At 35.6% G+C, this 23,604-nt stretch overlaps 3 protein-coding genes across 3 annotated transcripts; 2 read left to right on the top strand and 1 right to left on the bottom strand.

The window, feature by feature from the left end:
* Positions 1–1,296: 1,296 nt before the first annotated feature.
* On the top strand, positions 1,297–3,155 carry LOC145595110 (protein phosphatase 2C 37-like). Its single transcript, XM_081651472.1, has 3 exons — positions 1,297–1,860; positions 1,991–2,311; positions 2,404–3,155. The coding sequence occupies exons 1-3, from the start codon at positions 1,423–1,425 to the stop codon at positions 2,839–2,841; spliced, it is 1,197 nt and encodes a 398-aa protein (XP_081507598.1). The 5' UTR covers positions 1,297–1,422; the 3' UTR covers positions 2,842–3,155.
* A 3,777-nt stretch (positions 3,156–6,932) lies between these two features.
* Positions 6,933–14,177, top strand: LOC145594875 (protein HESO1-like). Its single transcript, XM_081651220.1, has 9 exons — positions 6,933–7,132; positions 8,535–8,698; positions 9,062–9,226; positions 11,176–11,354; positions 11,433–11,528; positions 11,738–11,807; positions 12,622–12,746; positions 13,056–13,166; positions 13,257–14,177. The coding sequence occupies exons 2-9, from the start codon at positions 8,560–8,562 to the stop codon at positions 13,821–13,823; spliced, it is 1,452 nt and encodes a 483-aa protein (XP_081507346.1). The 5' UTR covers positions 6,933–7,132; positions 8,535–8,559; the 3' UTR covers positions 13,824–14,177.
* A 149-nt stretch (positions 14,178–14,326) lies between these two features.
* LOC145593814 (putative methyltransferase PMT11) lies at positions 14,327–22,568 on the bottom strand. The gene is made up of 9 exons (XM_081650183.1): positions 21,781–22,568; positions 20,036–20,185; positions 19,647–19,917; positions 18,355–18,465; positions 17,779–17,938; positions 16,202–16,459; positions 15,907–16,029; positions 15,492–15,569; positions 14,327–14,972 (listed from the first exon to the last, which is right to left on the bottom strand). Exons 1-9 carry the CDS (start codon positions 22,459–22,461, stop codon positions 14,765–14,767), a joined length of 2,040 nt encoding a protein of 679 aa, XP_081506309.1. The 5' UTR covers positions 22,462–22,568; the 3' UTR covers positions 14,327–14,764.
* Between the last annotated feature and the right edge of the window lie 1,036 nt (positions 22,569–23,604).

Below are 23,604 nucleotides of genomic sequence, written 5' to 3'. Positions count from 1 at the left end.
TTTCCTTTATTTAATTTTTTTTGTTTTCTGAATTTCTGCCTTTCCCTTTGCCTTTGAGAAGGACACCTCTTTTTAAACACCTGTTGCCTCTTCACATTTTCCATCTATTTCCTCTACCCACCTCTTCCACCTTTTTTCCTCTTCTGTTTTATTATATTGTAGTATTGGAAACCTAACCAAGATTATGCTCATTTCTACAACCTTCTTATTTTGAGGTTTGTTACTCCTCTCGATCTCATATTACTTTCAACATTTGACTTAACACACTTGTCTAACCCTAATTTCACATTTTGTAAAACATAGCTTATTATTCCATCCATCCCTAAATATTGTCAATATAGCTAATTTCACGTTATAGAGTCGATGACTTAAAAATCATACAGTTGATTACATAAAAACTATCCTTCCTCTATTTTTTATTACTTGCAATACAATGGGGATGAGAGATTGTTAGGAATATAATTCGGTGGGTTATGAGCTATAAATAAGGTTAATAGTACAACTTTTAACAATAAAAACAATCCAATTATTGGCGTATTACAAATATTATGACATTTTCATTTTAGAAACATGTTGCAAGCTAAGCATTAAAAATCGAAGAAAGTATTTGATCCATGCAACAACAGAAAAAAAAAAAAAAAAAAAAAAAAATTAAATAAATGCCAAAATAAAAAATCCTTATTAGAGGATCAAAGATTCAAAGCCTTCGCAATCAAAAATCCCAAATTGGACCCAACAAATTCAACCCTTGGCCCCTTGCCAGCTTAACTTTGAATAAATTCCATGCGTGTAAACCATACTACTACTCATACTAAAAAAAAAATACAGTACTACTCCCTAGTAAAATGGTTATTATCAAAAAATGGAACGGTAAAAAAATAAATAAATAAATAAATTAAAAAATAAACAGGAAACCCAAAAAAAAAAAAAAGAAGGTGAGTGTGTTCGGCGCGAGGTTGGTTACGGGTACTGCAACAAAAGGACCACATGCGTGTCAGAAAAGGAAGGCCGGTTCAACAGTTCGTGTTATTCTCTAATTGGTCCACGTATCCTCTCTAATTCCCCACCTCCCACCCGTCAAAACCTATCTCCACGTGTTCTTTCATCTCTCACTCCTCCATTCTTAATCCAACGCCTCTCCTTCCTCCTTTCTTTACTCTACGTCACTCCAACTGGACGTGTCGGCCCACCCTCCCCCTGCCCGCTTCTTTCACGGGCAGCCCCTTTCCCTCTGCCCGTCTTTCCCCCTCTTTTTTTAAAGACCCCTCTTCCCCCCCCTCCCATTTCTCTCTCTCCATTATTTCTTCACTTCAAACCTTTTTTTCTCTCAATTCATTTGTTATTCTACATTACTCCGGTCTAAACCCGGTTTTATTCTTTCTACAATTCATCATTGCTACTACTATTACTTTCTCTGATCAAATGGCGGGAATGTGTTGCGGTATCAACGTTGGTGAGAATGAACCGACTAGTCCGGTTGAACCGGCCTCACGAACCGCTAGGAGGAGAAGAATGGAACTCCGTCAGATAAAGTTTATCACTGATATTGCTGATACTACTCGCTTCAAACGCCGCAAAATTGAAGATCAAGATGAACAACCACCACAACAACAGCCGACGTTGATTTTACCGGCGGCGCAGTGTGAGAATTTTTTGACCTTGAAATTTCCCGGCGAAAAATCTAAGAAATCAACCGTTGATGATGACTTTCCTAAGTTCGGTTACACTTCTGTTTGTGGTCGGAGAAGAGATATGGAAGATGCGGTTACCATTCGTCCTTCTTTCTGCAAAAAAGACGATTCCAAAAATCAAACCGGATTTCATTTCTACGGTGTCTACGACGGCCATGGCTGCTCTCATGTAATTACCTACTCGACATCTTTTACAATGAATCTGGATTTCACTCATCCGATTCAAAATATTTGAGCGCGTGAGTTGATATTTTTTTTTTTTTTTGGTTGCTGATTGATTTTTTGCTTGTATATTATAGGTTGCGAAGCGATGTAAAGAGCGGATGCATGCGATTGTTAAGGAAGAGATCGAGAAAAACGAAGACGATGACTGGACTCAGGCGTTGTCTCAGAGCTTCACTAGAATGGATAGAGAAGTAGGAGACAGAGCGAAGAACGGCGGTGCTTCAACATCGACGAGTTGTCGATGTGAGCTTCAAACACCACAGTGCGACGCCGTCGGATCTACCGCCGTTGTCTCCGTCGTAACGCCGGAAAAAATCGTTGTATCAAACTGCGGTGATTCACGCGCCGTGCTTTGCCGTAAAGGCGTCGCCATCCCTCTATCTAATGATCATAAGGTAATTTCACCGGTCTATGATGACGTCATAATTACAATTTTATTTTTATTATAAGGTGGAGAATTAATATTTATTTGAATTTGTTATTGCAGCCGGATAGACCCGATGAGTTGGCCCGGATTGAAGAAGCCGGTGGTCGAGTAATATATTGGGATGGTGCAAGAGTGCTGGGTATGTTAGCAATGTCCAGAGCAATCGGAGATAATTATCTAAAACCATATGTGATACCCGACCCGGAAGTAACGGTTACGGATCGGACCTCAGATGACGAGTGTTTGATTTTAGCCAGTGATGGACTATGGGATGTTGTATCGAACGAAACGGCTGCGGCCGTGGCGAGGATGTGCTTGATTAATGCCGAAAAGCCGGCATCGCCGCCTCGTTCGCCTGGGAACGAAGCTGTGGTTGTGGCTACAAAGGATAGTTCCGATAAGGCGTGTTCGGATGCTTCGATATTGCTGACGAAGTTGGCTTTGGCGAGGCAAAGCGCTGATAATGTCAGTGTTGTGGTAGTTGATCTTAGGAAATGAATGAAATTATAATAAAAATGATTGAAATTTTGAGGTAGTTTTTGTTGCAAGTAGGATGGGAATTTTTAGATTTTTATTTTTTAAATTTTATTAGCGTTTCTTTGTAGGAAGGTTTCGTAATATTGATGGTTAAAAAAAATGGCCAAATGTATGGAAGGAACTCAAGGAAGGGTAACTTTGGGTATAGGAGGAATCATCCACGATGATGTTAGATTCATCAAATTGTAAAAAAAGAAAATCGTGGTAATTAATTTGTACCATGTTCTATTTTAAACTAATTAATTGTATCTATTAGTAGATATTTTAATGCCCAATTAACTTATTATTATTGTTATTATTATTTTAATTATGAAATTAGTGAAAGGGGATGCTGAAAGATAAGAAGAATAATAGAGGAGATATTTAGAGAGGCCCACTAACATGGTGATAATTTATGGTGATTTTGATATGAAAATACTGTAATCATAAGCGTGATTTGAAAGTAAGACTTTGTCTAAATTTCGTGAAGGGTACATAATACATATCCCAATAATCTGTGGTGTGTTGGGGGATTTAATCAGTGTTCCTCAAGACATATCAACTAGCTTGCTTGTCTTAATTGCAACATCATCATCATCGGTACTCGATCTATCATCACAATGTCTTATGGTTACGGCCTTACGGGTTGTTTTGGTTCTACCCTAAGATTAGGCCGATTCTTATAGAGTTGATCATCTTCGGCCTTGCTTTGAAACCCGAGTGACTTGATTTGTGGGCGATTGTAGGCCTAGCATGGTCCATAATAAGCTCTAAGTTGATCAACTTTGGCCTTGCTTTGAAACCCGAGTAACTTGGTTTGTGGGCGATTGTAGGCCTAGCATGGTCCATAATAAGCTCTAAGTTTCTAACTTCTAAGTATATCAACGTTTGTCTTATTAATTATTGTGTATTACTTACAATTAAACAATGATTTCCATTTTATCCTTGGTTTATGCTTAAATTGCATCTTATCCTTAGATCAAAGCTATTGATCAGTTAATTCCGTCTTGTTCTTAGTTTATGGTTAATTGCATCTTATCCTTTGATCTTTATGGTTAATTGCATCTTATCCTTTGATCAAGGCTGAAATGATAAATGATTTCCATCTTACCCTTGATCTATGGTTAGATTGCATCTTGTCCTTGTACTAAGGATTAATTGATGAAACGTACAATACTTTTCTTTGAGTTTCCTTTATTTGACAGCTTTGAGCTGAGGTTGATGTAGCAGAAACAAATAGTGCTACTTTGTTAGGTCTACATGTAGTAAGATTGTGCTAGATTTATTATATGCAGCTGGCTGATAGCACCAAAGATATGATATACAGTACGGAGAATTCAAAAGATCCCTAATGATATTTGGACTTAGATACAGAGTAACATTAATGAGGGGTACCCGACTACCGGGTATAAGAGTTAATACTATAAGAAGTAAGGCCTTATTCTATTCACCTTAAAAAAATAATATTAAGTAAAAATAAGTTCAGTTCAGTAAAATTAATTTCAGTTCAGTAAAAATAATTTCAGTCCAGTAAAATTCAGTTTTCTTAAAGAAAAATTATAATAGAACATCAGTAAAAATAATTTAAGTTCAGTAAAAATAATTTAAGTTCAGTAAAAATAAGTTCAGTTCAGTAAAAATAATTTCAGTTCAGCAAAATTAAGGTAAGTGTATTGAATTTTGTATTCACAAGAATTTGGCAACTGTGCAAAGAGACTGACCTTCATGGATGTGTTTTGTATCTAATAGATCACAAAACAAATTTAATATCCAATGAAAAATCAAACTAGTTTTCTTATGTATCTACTCCACAAAAATAATTGGTGATTGCATCTTTCTTATAAAAATGTAATATAAATAAATTAATAAATAAAGAGGGAATTGTATCCACCAATTTATATGTTTGTTTATTAAACTTGAAGAATAATGTATACTTGAAGTACAATATTAAACTTTGACCATATTATAATAGTAAAAAAAAACTAAATCTTAATTTGTTCAACTAGTAATTAGTCTTCCTCAAAAAAAAAAAAAAAAAATAAAAAAAAGTAATTAGTCAAGAGAGTATTATATAGCGATTTGATAACAGTAAAAACTACAACTTTTGTTGAATGAAAAACAGAATCATTCAAGAGAAGAACAAAACTGTATGTTTGTTTTGTTTTTTTTTAGTGGATGGAAGAAAATGGAAGTAGGGCTATCAACTTATCTTTTTTCCAGGAGAAAAAAGTTGGGAGATAATTAATGAGAAGATATGGCAAGATTTTGATTCCAAGTTGAAAGGCCTTTCATAGGTTTGAAGAGCTACAACTTGTCTATTATCCTATATATATTCCCATATTATTATTAGTTATTATTATAAGAAGATAATACACGTATGCATCACAATGGAAAACAATGAAGGATAAATTGGTAAAAAAAAAAAAAAAAACAAAAACAAAAGATGTCACGTCCAGATTGGTCAGTGGGGTTATGATTAAGGAAATTGAGAGGGCAATAAGGTCATTATGCTTCAATGGAATGGTAAACTAGCAATAATGTTATCCATTGTAATGGTTAGCTGGGTGGGATGACTAATTCTTTGGCTATAATTATGAAATGTTGGACATTTTAGGGATCGTTTGGCATTGTTGTGGTTTTCTGTTTTTTGGTTTTTAATTTTTCAAAATCATATGATATATGTCGTATAATGAATAAAAAATTGTTTAAACTTATTAAAATCATTATAATTTTGAAAACTGAAAACAGAAAAGTGAAAACATCTTTTTCTTATTTCATGTTTTTGGTTTTTTGTTTTCAAAAAAATAGAATACTAAAAACCAAAAACGATGTCAAACAAGCCCTTAGTTTTTGGGTTTTATCTCAATTATTTTATATTTAAATAAATCATTTTGAGTTCCACCTTTAAAATGGTTTTCCTCTTTTCATTGACTCAAATAGAGATGTCTAATATGGTAAAGGTTTTGAAGGTACGAGTAGTTATTAAGACTCGAGAACAATTTATGTGTATATCATTGCCATGTGCCCCTGTTATACTTTATAGTTTTGGTAAAAGTCTAAGTTAGGCTGGAGTAGATGAAAAAATTCTCATTATACTACGTATTTTCTTTTACAAAAAGGAATTAGTCAAAATTCTCCCCCAAAAATATTGCAAAGATTTTTCTCCATTAAAAAAAAAAAAAAAAAAAAAAAGATGATTCCCAACATTACAAGATTCGCCACTTCTTAAAATGCGATTTTCAAGCCCATGACATGACTAGCCATTCCACATCCATTCAACTTAATGTTTTGAAGCCTATCTAATGAGAAACCCAACACTTTCCACATCCATTAATCTTTGATGTTTTCAAGCCCATCGCATGTCCGTGTGTTTGTTGGGCCTTATATAAATATACTCCATAATAAACTCATAATTTAAATTATAGCATAAAAATAATACTCGTATTAACTATCATAATTTGAGTGAAGTCTACAAACATTATTTCTTGGTTCTTATGCAAAAATTCCAACCAGCAATTACCTTTTTTCAATCCTCAAATTCTCATTTTAGTTACAAAGCAACCCATCTAAACTTGATTATAGTGCAATTTTTGGCGAGGATTTCTTAGCTTCTAATAATTAAAGTCATGAATGACTCCAATAATACACGTTGATATTTCACATGATACCAGGCTACCAGTAACAAAATGTATTGATATCAACAAAATATTTTTGCATTCGTTGATATCAAGGCCATTGGTATCACTGAATAAGGTTGTTGATATCATGATGATACCATCTAATATATAATGAAATACCAACACATGCTATTTTTTTCCAAATGCGGTAAAAGTGAACAGACGGATATGCCCTTATTAGAGTCATTTATGACTGTAACAACGACAATCTTACAATTCCTAAATTTTGGCTTACCATCCAACACTTTTGTTTTCCAAAGTGCCAACACACAAATACTTCATGTCTTTAGGTCAAAGTTAAAAAAAAACACTGATTTCTCCTCTCTTTTTCCTCACAATCTGTTGAACATTTCTTAAGAGTTGAGTAATTACTTTACTTAACCTGAGAATAAAGAAGCAAAATTTATCATCTTTTTTCCCGCCCCACATTAAAAAACTTTTATTTTCCCCTTGAAATTTCATACTAGTCCCATTTTATTTTTGGGTGTACTACTTGTAGTGTGTTCAGAGTTCACACTTTCAGGGAGGAGGAGAGAGAAAGAGACCCACTCTCAATGGCGCTACTACGATCAATCTAACCCTAACAAAATCTCTGAGTAAGTTTTTTTACTTCTGGGTTTACATTGAAACTTCGATGCATGCAATTTTGCTATTGCCCACTAAGTGTTCGATGAATTGTTTGTGTGAATTTCTCGAATGGGTGTTCCGATGTTGGTTCAATTTCTGATTTTTATCATTGCGGGAGTCTAAATTATGTTCTTATTGCTTAGTTGAACAGTGTTTCTAACTAATCAATTCTGGGTTTTTTTGATCGCTGCCAACTTCTTTGTTTGATTAATTGTCGCAAATTTATGCAATTTCGACTCAATTACGAAACTGCCCATAGTTTGGAATCGTTTACTCCGTATTTGTTTTGTTTTTTTTTTTTTTTTTTAAATTTTCTGGTTTAAAGTTGACTTCAAATTACTTGAATTTATTGCCTCGTTTTAGGGTATGAGATGGGAATTGTCGCTGTTAGAGAAGATTAAAGTATATTCTTAATTTCATACTCAGCTTAAAGTCCTACATTTTTATTTTGTCAAATGAGTATTCCGTACTAGATTTTTTCTCGAGGTTAAAGGAAAAGTAAACAATTCTAATTAGTTCATAGAAGATGCAAAGACAAGGTTAGAGATAACATAATAAAAGGGGAGTGGAGGTTGGGGAAATCCGAACGCAAGACCTACATATGGCTCCAAACCTCAGTCTTAAATTCTTAATCATGAACCAAGACCTTATTGGCAATCTCAATAGTTTTGTCTCTACAATTTATTGTTAAAGTTAATAGCATCGTTCTATTTGATACATTGATCTTAGGTGAAATTATCCATAACGCAAAGTTATGAACGAAGGGGTCCCTGTATGGCTGTATATATATGAAAGTTAGTACGGAGTAGCAATATAACTGAGCATTCCTAAGCCAGTTGGTGGGCTTAGATATTCTCCGTATCATATTTGTGTGTCATATAGTACTGAAGTGAAGTGTACCTACTGCATTAGGGTGCATCCTATCCACAAGTTTTATGGTGTTCAAGCATTCCGGTGTCTTTTTGTAGCGAAGTATTTTGAAGCTCAGCTGTCACCTGATATCATCCTCTTTTCATCTAGATCAGTCTAGCAGCTTTGCGTGCTTTTAGGTCCTTAATGGTTGTGGTCTCTCACGAGTATCAAATCAAGACATTCAACCGCTGAAAGATGATTAGGTTTTGACTTTATCTGAAGTATTCATCCACTAATATTATGTCGTTGGGAGAGAAATTGCTATTTAAAATTTGATTTGCTTGTTTGGATTTTGTAATTATTGAATGCATTTGGAATCGGGAGATTTGATAAAGGAAGCAGGCTACAATTATGTGTTGCTTGTAATGAGATTGTACGAGTAATGATTATATTCTCATATTTGACAACTTAAAGGTTATAATGCTTGAATTTCTAAATATCCTGATGTATCACCTATAGGTTCAGCATCTTCTAGTCCTTTGAAATGGGCTCACAAAGTATGTTGGAGCTTACTCTTAATGAGATTCTTCATGTCATCAACCCCTTGAGAGAGGATTTGGAAACAAGAATGCAGATAATTGAGGAGTTACGGGTTGCTATCAGCACAATTGAAAGTTTGAGAGGTAAGTCTTGGAATTTAGAAGGGTTGTTACCGTTCTGCTTTTATACTTATCTGTGTAGCTAATACAATGTTTTCTTATGCTCGGAATTGTTCTGCCTCCCCCTTTCTTCTGTACTCTCCTTATTTTCATGATCCTTGCTTGCTTTTTTGGACTTTAAGATCCGTGTGATGTAACAGTAGTAAAGTTCTCTGGTTTTGTTTGGACGATTAGGTATTTGAATGAGCTGCTCAGAAAATAGTGGTTGATAACAATCTTTAAACCATGTTCGCATGAGTTGTTCTTTATCATTCACAAGTGCATATGTATTTAGAAATGTTGGATTTTTTTTAGTTTTACTGATATGGGCTGAATTTCTGCTTTTAGGTGCTACTGTGGAACCATTTGGGTCTTTTGTGTCACAGCTATTTTCTCGCTGGGGAGATCTGGATATATCAATTGAGCTATCCAATGGATTATACATTGCAGTTGCTGCCAGGAAGCACAAGCAGGCTTTATTAGGGGATGTACTTAAAGCATTACGGAGGGCAGGTTATTTTCTGTAAATCATACTTGATCATCTTCATGTCTTTGTTGCTGATAGTTAACGTCTGCATATAGGCATACGTATCTCGCTAATTATTGGATGCAATAGTTGCACAGTGGGCAATCTGTTGAAACTTAGGTTATGTTTAGTTCATCTATTTTTTCTTTTTTCTGATGTGATTGCTTGATTTGACTAAACTTTGACTTTATATGTACGCTAAAGGAAAAATTATATCAAATGGGGTCTTATTAGATTTGTATTAATGTGTATTTTTTAAATACTACCTCCGTTTCTGAAAGTTCAACTCACTTACTATGCATGGGGTCAAAATAAAATAATTTTGACCACATTCTATGGCTTATACAATATAAATAAATTAGCATATAAGATCTTATTAGATTCCTTATTATAAATTTTCTAGATATCAACTTTTTATAATTTTCAATTATACATAGCCGAAGATATTCATGCTCAAAGATGTTCATTGGAGACCGTGCAAATGCAAAGTGAGTCGAACTTTAAGGAAGGAAGGGAGTATCTTATATTCTCTTTTTTTTTAATTTTTATTTTTTTAATTTTTATTATGGAATTTGAAGATATTTAGCAATGAAAAATCGCATATAAAACAATGAAGTAGATCTAAACTTTTTTTTTTTTTTCCTAATTTGATATGTTAAGCTTTGTTTTTTGGTTTGATATGGAATAAGCAACAAGTCCTTAAATAAAGTGAACTAAACATAGCCTTAGGCAATAACTAGCAATGGAATCGACTGTCTGTCATTAAAAGGAAATAGGTTTGAAATTATGCCTGTAATTTTGAGTTCAAATGAGAAAAATCTATTCAATGCAAGAACACCTAATTCTTTATTATGTGATGGCAGCATTGCCAAGATCTCTTAAAAGATAACCCATCTGTTAAATTGAAACTTGAGGCTTGCTGTCTAGGGTATATGACTATATGTTACTCATGATAAAAGGGAGAGGCTTGTTAGTTGTTACTATAATTATATGAGTTTGTTGTTTAGTATTTGACAGTATAGGATTGTCAGGGGAAAAGAGTTGTTTTTTGAGATGTGAAATGAATATTACTTCGTATTAGCCTTGTTCAAAGTTTGTGGACAAGTAATTGTCTGATGAGTTTGGGTCTGTGGGATTATGGTCTTTATATTGAACTCATATTTCACAACCAACAATTTACGAAGTATTAATGAAAAAAAGCTAAATGCTAGCATTCTAATTTTGACAATTGTTATGCTATGTGCTGTCATATATAATGCTTACACGTGGACATTTTTTTTTTTTTCCCTGTGATAGTTAGCAATGGGTTCCATTTGGGAAGGAATTTTGGTTGTTGCTTTGCTAAGTGCTAATATCTATAAATGCAACTCGTGTTTTATAATATCTTGACCTTGGCATCACTTGGGAATTGGGATCATATTGGGTTTCTGTTGTCAAACTAACTCTGATCTATGTGATGTAGCCTTAAGGCAAGAAACCCTGTCCTATGTGGAAAAATAAGTTTGTCTGAAAGTTGGCCATTGATAGATGATCATGAACATGCTATACAAAATCCCATAGTGTACTGTACAAAATGTAATAATTGGCTCTCTTAAAAATTATCTTACGCTGAATTTACACCAGCTGCCAGGTGTTTGGGCAAATCTGCCCATTTGAGTAACCTGAAGAAATATAGTCAACACGTATGAGATTGATATAGAGAACCTGAAGAATTGTAGTCAACACGTATGAGATTGATATAGAGACTTGTGACTTTGACTCTCGACTTTCTATGCCATGGCAATAGAATATAGAATATAGAATACGACTCTTAGGCTGTGAGTAGCTGAGTACTGCCTATCGTGTATCTTAGTAATATAGAATATGTGAGAATATTGTTAGTGTAAGCCGCTTGTTTATTTACCACCTTTTTTTAATAGGAAATTTTGTTTTGCAGGCAGCTTTAGAAGATTGCAGTCTGTATCTCACGCCAGAGTTCCTATTCTGAAACTTGAGAGCAAATATCAGAACATCTCTTGTGATATTTCAATTAATAACGTGTCAGGGAAGATGAAATCTAAATTTTTGTTATGGATCAGCCTTATAGATCAGCGTTTCAGGAATATGGTTTTACTGGTATGATTGTTAACTACTTGATAGCTGTTTTATTCATGGAAATAACCTTAGTTACAGGCATAAGACCTTTTCTTGTAGGTCAAGGAGTGGGCAAAAGCAAACAATATCAATAGTCCAAAAACTGGGACTTTTAACTCATATTCACTGTCCTTACTTGTTATCTTCCATTTTCAGGTATGCTGGTTTATTGAATTGCATGAATAGGTCTTTTGGTCTTGAGGTTTTAACTTTCATATCTTTTATGCACAATTACAATTACTTCATGCATGACTTTATTTTACTGTGTTTGACTGTCTTGTCTAGTACAAGTAATTCACTATCATGTATGGGCATTACAGTATTCAGCAGACCTTGTAATTTATTGTTGTGGCCTTCTTGTGCAGACTTGTCTTCCAGCAATTTTGCCTCCACTCAAAGACCTGTACCCTGGGAACATGGCAGATGAACTTATAGGTGCTAAATAGTGTCTGTCTGATATTTTAATTATTGAAACCCTCACCCTAACCCCTTCCAGCACCTTGAAAAGTTTTCCAGTCATATTATCATCTTAGAGAACTGATTTCCCTCCCTTACTATGTATTTATTGGTTTTCTTGGAAACAAAAGCGAGCTATGATGTTGAGTATCGAGACCCTTTCACTTCTTTTTTTGGTAGACATACTTTATTAAGTGAAGAAAAGAAGGGAGCAGAATGGACTTAATAAAATCACTGTCATGTTGATGTATAGAGTTATTTCTTAAGTATCTATGGCTTGATGGTTGTTCCATATTTCCGGATGTTAATAAGAATTTTCTGTCTTTGCTAAGTATAAAGTCAACATGTGAACATTGACCAAATTCCAGTACCTTCAACGGCTGTTGTCTTGGATAGGTTAAACAACCTTATCCTTGCAATGATGACCGGGTAGTTTCCGATTGACCCTTGTAGATAGTGATACACAGAAATTGTAATTTTGTTTTTTGAGATACTCTAAAAATCTAAAATGGGTGATGATTTTTCGGATGGGGGGTGACTTAGTTTGTTAGGGGTTTATGGTTTTTGTGATATGTTTTGGACCTATTTGCATAATTCCCTGTTGTTTCCTCCCTATAAACGAAAAGGGAACAAAGAACAGTTTTTAAGAACTATCTCTTTCTCGCTAGATTCTGTAACGTCTTTTTATCACCATAGCACAATTAGTTACCATTTTAAGTTTTTGTCCTGAAATATAAGTTTACCCATAAATTTTTTATAAGTTCCCTGAGGGCATGTATTTATCTTTCTGCAGGAATAAAGGCTGATGTAGAAAGGCGTATTGAAGAAATATCTTTAAGTAATATTTCCAAATTTAGAAAAGAGAGAAGAGTTAACCACAGCAGTTTATCTGAGCTATTTACCTCTTTCCTGGCAAAGGTATGATATGTCACTGATATGTGCCTCTGCTTCTTTGGACCTGTTGGAAGATTCACTGATTTTTTCATTCCTAGATAATTTAGATTTCTACAAGAGGCAATCCCTTTTGCTCTGTTTCGAGCAGTTCTTGTTAGTCAATTTTGTATCAGGCCTTGGGAGAAGAATACACAAACTTGAAATTTAGACTTTTGCATCTGTTCTATGATCTTCATTATTATTTGAAGCCATCAGTATATTTCATTTGAGGTTAATGAGTTTACTTTGGTTGGTTTTTCTGTTGATATATGATTATCTGGCACTGGTGTGCAGTTTTCTGACATTAGTACGAGGGCAACAGAGCTAGGCATTTCTACATACACAGGCCATTGGGAAGACATAAATACAACTACAAGATGGCTTCCTAAAACATTTGCCATTTTTGTATGCTCTCTGTTATTTCCCTTCTCTCTTTCTTCTTGTGCAGCTCTTTCAAAAGGGGCTTAAATTTATTGTCCTTGTATCTGATCACAGATTGAAGATCCTTTTGAGCAACCTGAGAATACTGCAAGAGCTGTTACCAACACTCAGCTGACAAGAATAGGTGAAGTGTTCACAAACACCTACCACAGGATTATTGCTCCGAATCAGACTCGAAATACTCTTATCCCCAGTTTAGTAAGGTATGAAATTTCCCATTTCTTCCCTGGAGCGGCGTTTGCAAGTCCAATGGCCAATGGTAGGACTTATCCAAGGACGAATCACAATGCACGCTATAGCAGTAGCAGCAACTCATCCCTGCAATTTCAGCATCCGTTTCAGAGGACAAGGCAACTGAGTCACCCCAACAACATGACTCCACAAAAAGCTAATCAAGTATTTCAAGGACAAGCATCTGCAAACATCCAACGGTTTCCAAGGAATAGCCCTCGAAGTCAGCCTAAAAGAGTGGCCAGAGAAGCTGCTACGCCATCTGAAGGACTCGCTCAACCACACACACCACAAGCTGGCCAAGTCAATAATGTGGCTACACAGAAACCTGCTAAGGTATCTCAAAAGCAAACCCAGCAAATTTGGCGGCCTAAACAATCTGAAAGTTAGCAAGTTGGAACTCTCTTCAGTTTGATTTGGTTTATCAGGCTACCAATGCATTATCAAATTTTGCATTCCACAGTGAAGAACCTTGTTCATTGCAGTTAGGAATGAATAGTGTTCATACAGAAACTATAGTGAACTGTTGGAGTATCAAATTTTGAGAAATCTTCCCTATAATAGTTCATAGAGAGAGGTCAAACATACCAATGTTATTTGGAAAAATTCCCAATAACAGTAATTGGAATATACCAGTGTGGCAGTGTTAAGGTCCAGAAACTTTTTTATCGTTTTATTTTTTACCTGTGGAATCCTGTTAGTGTTGGTGAAAATTTTGAATATACAAACTATTTTTGCCTGTTACTAAATTATTATTGTGAAATCTTTCAATTACCCCAAGTTTTACAGTATCTATCAAAGTTGAAGTACATGTAAAGCCATTTGTTTGATGACAATACCAGCCATGCACTCTCAATGTTAGGTAAATACTCCATAACTCAAGTAGTCAAATGTCAAGAATAAACTCAAGTATTAAATTCATTTCAGGCATAAAGTAGCGGCTCGTGGATATTTTTACAAGTTTTACTAAATGCTAAAAATAAATACATGATTAGAAGAATTTAAATTGAGGTACAGGTTATGCAATAGTTACACGATAACCCCTGGCCTGTCGCCCTTTGGGTTTATGAGTGTAATAATTCCTCACCAATTACAAAGAACAGCCCTATATAAATTAACTCATATACACCAGCTAATACAATGAATCCTTTCGCCTCTTTTATCTCTATTTCTGATCATTTGTCAGCAGTCTCCCAGTATGATTCCTCGACAGCCCGCAGCAACCCCTCATTAGGTCTCATAGACAATACATGACGATTAACAGAGCTATCAGAACTTTCCTTTTTCAAACAAAATTTACTAACGATAATTTTAACTTCCTATATAGCTGGCTACCTTCGCAACAGCTGCTTATCACATGCCAAGACCTTATAGCTAGCATGAGGTCCTTCAGACGTGTCATGGATAGCTGCTCGCCATCCCATTGCCTTTGCAATTTCTTGAAGTTCTTGGACAACAGAGATAGTGTCACGGATATATACACGACCACCAGGCCTTAGAATACGATCCATCTCAAGCATGATGCTAGAAACGTTGCATCTGAGATTTAACAAACAATTGGCTGAGAAAACTGTAGAAACTCATAGCTACAGAAACTAACAAGCATTGATCTCAAAAACTGCTGAGAAGGGGACGTCAACAGCTATCAGACAAAAAGATTCGAGAGGTGAAACAATTTGCTTGCATAGGAAAAATAACCACTTGCATGCTGGAAAGTCTAAAGAATCTTAACAGGCTAACAGCTCGCTTGGCACAAAATCATAAATTGAAAATGTGGTATCATATGATGGGTAATTAATATGTAACTACTAGGTGGTGATTAATGTTGATAAGAAAATAATAATGTATACTTGGTACTCAGCAGTAGAGACACTATACCATGAGACAATGAAAAATAAATGCCGAAATTAATTTTCATCTATGTCCATGTATCAAACAAGTTGTAAAGGTAAGAAGCATTGGAAAGCAAAGAAATTTGGGGCATATTGTTTCATTACCAACAGCAAATTACAGTACAATTTGAGCAAATGAGCAATAACTGATGGAAATGGGGCATACCTTTTCCGTTCTATGGCAAAGAGACCAGAGGCATGTAATAGATCATAAGTTCTTGGATAAGTGTCAAAGGGTTCGCACCTGCAGAAGAAATACGCAAGTCATTATGCATCAGTAACACCACTAATATGTCAAATCCAGTAATGCTAATAACCAATGCTACAGTCTTTGCCCCTTATAAAAGGGAATGTAAGTAAGTAGATGCTTACTAGTTATTCCTAGCTGAAATCATACATGGCAAATTACAATCATCGCGGAATTAGGGCCAAAACAAACTCTATTATCATACCACAAGTAGCAAAATTGCCCTCAACACCCCCCAAATAGATCTCCATATTACAATTGGCACTTAGATACCCATTAGAAGTTTTAGGACCAATAACATATAAAAGGCAAAATCAGCAACGATAATACATACCAGTCATGCATGACTCCAATCAGTCCACGGTCATTGATAACAGGCAACGTATTTGGCCCACTGACAGGAATCACATTCATAACCCAGCAATCTATACCAAAATCAATCAACGCAGCTGCAAATCTGCCAAAATCGTAAGGAAAAAAGAAAAAATTAAAGGGAAAATGCAATATGAATCAAAGTGCTCCAATCTAAGATCAAATAGAGCAAAAGGCTAATTACTTGATCAGGGTTCCTGGAATAGAGAGAGAGAGAGAGAGAGAGAGAGAGAGAGAGAGAGAGAGAGAGATGATACCCTCCATAGCCGGCCCTCATGTCCAAAACATTTCTAAATTTCAAAGTCTTCCAATGCCAAGCACGAACATAGCTTCCTATAATTTCATTCCAATATTTTGATTCAGCCTTGAAGAGCTCTTTCCTAGATATGTAGGCATCAATTTGGATACTCTGCAGTCTATCAGGCGGGGTGTGCAATCTTTCAGGCCAATTAGTTACATTTCCACCATAACCATTCTCTGGAAGACGAGTGATGCATGGCTGTAGATTTACATACCTAGTATTACCATTGTCAAATAGTGGTCACAGGGAGTACCATATAGGAGGATAAAATAAATAAATAAACAAAAACTTAGAGAGAATACAACTTCTATTTGCCAAGTTATGCAGACACAGAATACTAATAAAACTAAACAAGAATCTAACCATCAAGAATATTTTGACAAATGAAATGCATACTACAGAATTCTTTTGAAAATGATATATCCTTCATGCCTCAGCATGATTGTGTCTGCATATATTTTAGAATAGATGATCTCAGCTAGATGCCTCATATGTAGGTAACCTTGCCATGCACTGCTATGATTGCACATAGCAGTCCTTAGGATTACATCCATTTGTTGGACAATGGTTATATGGAAAAGAAGCAAGCTGGCCATTTGGACAGATGAAAAAGGGAAAAGACATTATATCAGTTAATCAACTCACCCACAGCATTTTTTTTTCCTTATATCCTACCACTCAAAACCTTTTTCAAAGCCCATCAGGCCATCAGCTTCTTCTCTTTAGATATGTGGAACTACACATATTATTTTCAAGAACAAAAATAACACAAACGTAATTGGAACTACATATTAGCAAAATTGATGTAATAGCAATTCATATCATGGGATACATCTGAAGGGAATATAAAACTCAATACGTCACCTAGTTGCTGCTACAGACAATTCTACATTCTCTCCACCCAGTACACACTAAGCAATTTGTAAAGCAGTAAGGATATGCAGGACTATCTCAACTTGGGATGCTATTCTCCACCATCCACTCTCATTCAAAACCATGTCTTAAGTGACTAGGCAAGATTTTTTATTAAAAAAAATAAATAAATAAATAAAATAAAATAAAAACTTGGGAAGGGGAAAAGCTCCAGTACAAGAGCTCACTGAGTCTCTGTAAGAGCTCCTGAAAATACCCCATTTCAGGCAAAATTGGGGATCTCAAGAGTTTTACTTGTAGAAATAATATCGGAGAGTCCCTCCAACTCTCCAATTGCCCCGTTGCTCATAGCCAACATACAAAAAAAGTAGGATTCAAGAATGAAGTAAAATCTCATAGCAAAGAAGGGTTAACATTCATACATTTAATCAAGATGTAAAACATATCGCAGATGTCAATCCAAATTTCTTGTACATCATTTTGACGAGTTCATGCATGAGCACAAAACAACTTGACAGAAGACCCAGAGATGAGGCTAAAGCATCAGTTGAGGCAGTATAGAAGCCACAATAAACACAACTCTTATATTTGCACATTATAAAGAGTGAACCAAACATTATCTAAATTATCAAATTAAAATCCTGATTAAACCATACATACCAAACATTATCTGGATCATCATCTTTGTCACATAGAGGAGGGAGAGTTCCAGCTTCACGGCTCAGATAGCAACTGTTATTCAAGGGCTTTTGCCATATTGCAATATACCCTTCCTTTTTCACCAGCTCCCAGCAAAGACGAGTAGTAAGGTTAACCATTTCTGGAGAAAGGGTAAAAGGCAAAAAAATGGATTCAGATCATGGATATAAGGGACTCATTCCTATATAGTAATAATGCAAACATAAGAAAGGTGTATTTAAAAGGTAAGCTGTTCATGCTTTATTTAACAAAAAGGTTCTTCATAATGATAATTATTTTGACCACTTTGTCAGCTATATCAGGTTCCTACTTTCAGGAGTACAATTCTATATTACTGCTATAGATATAAGACACCAAGTTCCATCTGACAGACAAACTATTTCAGATGAGGTTGGTATTAATTTGTATCAGATAAAACCCTTGTGCCATCTAAATGATAGAAAGCCTCACCGACATTGGAATACAATTAATTAATTACCAACAACAGCAACTTTGAACAATTGTAGAGAAGGATTTCTAGGCCCTAAAGCCTCATACCTTTCCATTGTTCTTCTAAAATCGGTTCATGCTTATAAACTGGCTGTGCCGCCCATGCAAAGTAGCCTCCAGCCCGCAACAACCTATTGACCTCAATTAGAAGAATTCCATCTGTAATACACACACACACACACAGAAAATCAGACTATTAGAGACGAAATTCAAAAGTATCAAAGCAATGGTACATGAAACAACTTCACGTAAAATTATATTATCAGCTTCCATGCAAAAGTGTTCATGCATTTCTCCTCTCCTAACAATTAGCATTGTGTTAAAGAGTGCATTTCAAGATCCCAGAGGACCTAGACCTGGAAAGCCTTTTGCAATAAGAGTCATACTCCATAACCCAAAATAGCACTTAATGGTCTATGCTGTCATCATGCCTTCAAGCAAGACCTTGCATACGGAAATTCTTTTGCAACAAGAGTCATAAGTCATAATTGCATATAGATTTTCTGAAATGCATACCATCATGCTTTCATACAAGAATACCTTCCACAATCCACACAAACATGCTGACACATTACATATACATGAAGATTGCAGCATATTTGTGATTGTAGTCATGCATTAAAAATACTAGCCTAGAATACTGATTCAATTTCCATTTTTGTTTGTCCCTAAAAGATGGCAACATTTCCTTTTCAGTTACCATTTCCTTCAGTACAACTCATGATAAAATAATAAGAAGGCGATGGGGAAATATATGTAAGGGATGTAGTAATTATTTATTTAAAGTCACAACCTAATATTTTGATCAGGAATGCATAATATTTCACATACAAGTAGCATAAATATATCCAATTAATGATTTCTTTCCAGAAAACCACTACATATTGACAATTCTTAGAAATGCCTTCTTCCAAAAAACCATTTGAAGCAAAGCATTTGAAACACAATGCTACCTGCACCATTGCACCAGCTGCAGCACTGCATAATTAGTCATATATAAACACTTCCCAGTGGGCCTGCCAAGCAGGTTGGTCATGTAAGTTCTGGGCCAGGCACATTTAAGTTCTAAGCAGGTCGCATTTTTTGGGAAATAGTTAACACGATTCACAAAAGCTGCACATTGACGGCTAAGGAGCCACAGAGACATTACACATAATAATACTAGGCAATGGCACCAGTGCACCACCTAAAAGAAGTCCATGAAACTGTATATAAGCAGTTTAAAACACGTCACTAAAGGCTTTGTGTGCTTGACAGATAATCAGCAAAATTAATTATAAGCAATGTATTTGCAATGGATCAGAAAACCGTCAACCAGGTACTGAGAGGAAAAAGCTTACCATCACGAGTCCAATTGATTCTGCATCTTGAGCAATGTATCATATCATAAGCTTGACTTGGATATGGTAGGCGGCGTGTAGTAAAGGCAGCCACCATTGCTGGTACTCCTCGTTCAAGTGCAAACTGAATTTGATTCTCGTGGACATCCTTAGGAGCAATTGATAAAGTGGTCACATTTCGTGACATTAGGTAAGCACCAAAGCTTGCAACACCACATCCAACATCCAGTACAACACGGGTATGTTGGCCAAATGTAATTTCAGGGATCATCTACATAAAACATAGTCCGAATCAGACCAAAAAGACAGAATTTTTATTTAAATTTTAAATTTTAGTTTAAATAAAGAGCTACTGTACTACATCTGTCAAAAACTGACAAGTAAAGCACCTGAGAAATCTGATCCAAGTATTGATCAGCACCATGTATAAATTGTGTTCCACCTCCAGGAAATTTAAATTTGTCCTTATCTCTAATCATCCAGTTTTGACCTCCTTTATCTTCGACAAGACGTGTATGAGGAACATTAAAATACCACACCTGCATTGTAAAGCATGACTTCATTATTAGACATCAGAACTCCTAGAATTTCAGAGAAAAGAAGAAAAGTACCAATGAGCTATCATCTAATCAAAGAGCATATTAACAAGCCATCAAGCCTCAATGACTAACTTGATGAGTGGATGGGAAACAATAAATCCATAGTGTGCTTGGAAAAACATTTATGTTAGGAGTTACAAATTATATATGTTCATTTTAACATAGTCTTTAGGGCTTAGTTATATTCAATAAAAAAATTACTGTATCTATCTATTTATATTCTCCTAAATATATTATTTACTCAACTCAACCCATCATTAGATCAGTTAACATAAGATGAGAGGTGTTGAAAGAATTGAATCTTGATGATTTCTATGCATTTCTGGACACCAACACCAAAGGCAACCTAAGAAAGTTCATCACAAGACCCCTTCAAGCCAATGAAGTCAATATCAAGGTAGATATTAATTTAGAAACTATCTTGATTGGTCAAGAGCACATTAGCAATTGACAAGCCCTAGAAGAGGGTTGTAATTTTCAGCAAGAAAGAGCCAGAGCTTTATTTTCAGCAGGGCTATGAGACTCCCTATGTGCCTATGAGGTAAGGTTTAAGCATTGTGTTCAATATTTCTACAAGATTGAATCAAAACTCCACAATAAATTTTCCACAACTTTTGATATCTCCTTTCCTGACTGGAGTGTGAAGTGACAGATAGAACAGGCCTTCCTGAACAAGGAGTAGGGAAACAGGCACCTTAAATTTGATACTTTCTTTCCTGACTGAAACTGATAGCTTTGTAAATGGCACCAGAGTAACAGTAAGATATGGTAATCAACTGATCATGGCGGCAAAGTTTTTATACGTGCATCCTACAAGTTGGCCAGATTGGATTACATACTTTCCTACCAATGCTAGTTCCATCATATCCCAAACACAACTTATAGGCCTACACTAGAGTCGTAAGTCGTGGTAAAATGTCAGAATCCTTATCATAGACTAATACAATTCCTAGCTCTTTTAATCATAAGCCTTCCTTCGTGGTCGTTTATTTCTAAAATCCATTCTCACTTGAGCTGACCTAATTAATCCAATTATCCACTCAGCATTCTCCCTTCCTCCAGTAGAGAATGCCACCACTTCTACACTAGTTCACCCAAAAAAAGTACTTGTATCATATCTCCACATAAATATACGTGTTTGTAACAACATGCTCTTCTGCCTAATCTGCCTAAGTTTGATTCTTCCCAAACGAAACCGGCAATCTCTATTAGCTCACTCAGACTGAACACAAGCTACAATTATATTCAGAACTTACTCAACACAGCTTCCTAAACTTTAACCAGATAGCTGATGCAGCATTCTTCAAGAGATAATCGCGTAAACATGATTCATTCTAATCTGTTTTTTAGTTGTATCAAATGCAACAAAAAATCCAAGACATAATAACACAAGTCTGCAATTAGATATTCCTAAAGCACATCATCAAACAAAATTGCAATGTAGACTAATCAAATTAACAACAGCAATCCATATAAATTTAATCCTAATCAAAAAAAAGTAAATCTTCGAAATTAGAATGAGATAAAAACCGAACCTCATCACGGCTTCTCGGCCAAGGGATCGGAATCTTGTAATTCTTGGGCGCCGGTATCAAACAATTCAACTCCTTACCTTTCTCCGGACAATGCCGCTCAAACTTCTCACCTTTCTCCGTCGAAACCAATCGTCTAATCGCCTCTTCATTATCCATACAAGGAATATACTCTTTCAATTTATCATCACAAATCGGAAACTTTGAAACTCTAACCCTAGTTTCCGATTTCACAACCTCAGAATCACTGGAATTCCCCCAACTCTCAACCACACTCGGATCATACTCTCCGATCTCAAAATCCTCCGTCATTGTCCCATTCTCATCAACGATCCCGAACCTCTTCACCGGCTCCTCCACCGGCGGCGGCGGAGGCGGAGGAGGAAGCATCAATGGCGGAGACTCAGAACCACCGCGAACCGCCGTTGAATCGGCGGAAGGAGACGGAGAAGAGGAGTTGATAAGAGAAGCAACATCGAACGATTTGTTGAAATTAGGAGAGAGAGAAACAGAAGGAGAAGACGAAGAAGAAGTGGAAGAGAAGAAGAGGAGCTGATTGTAGCCGACATCGGAGTAGTGCTTACCGATGTAGAAGAAAGCGATGGAGATGAAGAAGAGAGCAGAGATCTTGACGCATAATGGCGATTTGAGAAGGTCGCCGCCATTGTTGAGAGCTCCTTTCATGGTTGAGAGAAAGGGAAGAGTGTGATCTACTCTGTTTCTATCGCAAATAGAGTGTGGGAGAGTTAATAAACAAAGTGGAGGAGAGAGAAAATGATGGCACGTGGTGTTTTAAAAGCACCGCTGAAGAAATCTATACGGAGTACTTTGGTGATCGGTTCGCAGGATTTTACTTAAGACATCGTTCTTACAATTTATAAACTCCGTAATGGTCAGATCGGAAAAACTTTGAAGCTGCATCTGACATCAACAAAATTTTGGAGTCATTTTCGGCCTTTTATTCCCACCATATTTATCGTGAATGAAAACGAAAAGCATATTGTGCTGTTTCTCTTGATTTTTTTTTTTTTTTTTTTTTTTTTTTTGAGCAAAGGAAGTGCAGCATTAAGTAATAGAACGATACACTGATATTGTGCTGTTTCTCTTGATTATTCTAACCCCCGATACACTGATATTGACCCCTTTAAGGATGCCAAATGTCCATACTTTTTATTTCTAAACTAGATAGATTAGGGTTCGATCTTGCAAGAAAACGATCCTGATCTCCCATTATATCTACCTTAAAAAAATCTAGTAAACTATCCACCAAGCCACTAAAAATAAAGCATAGCAATCAGGAAACTTATTGTAACTCAGCATAATTAATGATATTTTAATATTGTATTAGTAGTAAGTTAAATATCGAATGGGTAGATTATTGCCTTGCTCGCTCAAATCTTAGGGTCTATTCAGCTCAGCTTAATTTTAGTTCAGTTCAGTTCAGCTCAGTTCAGCTTCAATCAGTTCAATTCAGCTCCTAATTTTAATCTCTCATAAAATATTCATTTCAGCTTAGTTCACTTCAATTCTGTTCACTTCAGTTCCATTCAGTTAGGTTCAGCTCAGCTCAGTAAATGTGAACATACCCTTAGAGTAAACAATAGGGGTGTCCATTATTCGGATAAAAACCAAAATCCAATCCAATCCAAACCGAATTATCAATTCGGATCGGATCCAAACTTTAAATCAGATCGGATCGGATTGAATTTTTTTTAAAATTCGGATTTTCGGATCGGATCGGATTGACATTGTTCAGATCCAAAAAACCGAAATAACCGAATTATGAAAGTGTTATTTTACAAAAAAAATATTGTTAATATTAATCAT

Source organism: Chenopodium album, chromosome 19, assembly GCF_948465745.1.
Source record: "Chenopodium album chromosome 19, dcCheAlbu1.1, whole genome shotgun sequence".
NCBI lineage: Eukaryota > Viridiplantae > Streptophyta > Magnoliopsida > Caryophyllales > Amaranthaceae > Chenopodium > Chenopodium album.
Note: the sequence above shows the minus strand (reverse complement) of the source record. Positions and strands in the feature narration are given on the sequence as shown.

Coding starts and splice junctions, on each gene's coding strand:
- LOC145593814 (XM_081650183.1), bottom strand. CDS start 22,461: ATGAAAGGAGCTCTCAACAATGGCGGCGACCTTCTCAAATCGCCATTA. Junction 18,466..19,646: donor AATCAATTGGACTCGTGATG/GTAAGCTTTTTC, acceptor TGTGTATTACAG/ATGGAATTCTTCTAATTGAG. Junction 17,939..18,354: donor TTTAGAAGAACAATGGAAAG/GTATGAGGCTTT, acceptor CCCTTTCTCCAG/AAATGGTTAACCTTACTACT.
- LOC145595110 (XM_081651472.1), top strand. CDS start 1,423: ATGGCGGGAATGTGTTGCGGTATCAACGTTGGTGAGAATGAACCGACT. Junction 1,861..1,990: donor ACGGCCATGGCTGCTCTCAT/GTAATTACCTAC, acceptor TGTATATTATAG/GTTGCGAAGCGATGTAAAGA. Junction 2,312..2,403: donor CTCTATCTAATGATCATAAG/GTAATTTCACCG, acceptor TTGTTATTGCAG/CCGGATAGACCCGATGAGTT.
- LOC145594875 (XM_081651220.1), top strand. CDS start 8,560: ATGGGCTCACAAAGTATGTTGGAGCTTACTCTTAATGAGATTCTTCAT. Junction 8,699..9,061: donor CACAATTGAAAGTTTGAGAG/GTAAGTCTTGGA, acceptor TTCTGCTTTTAG/GTGCTACTGTGGAACCATTT. Junction 11,355..11,432: donor TCAGGAATATGGTTTTACTG/GTATGATTGTTA, acceptor CTTTTCTTGTAG/GTCAAGGAGTGGGCAAAAGC.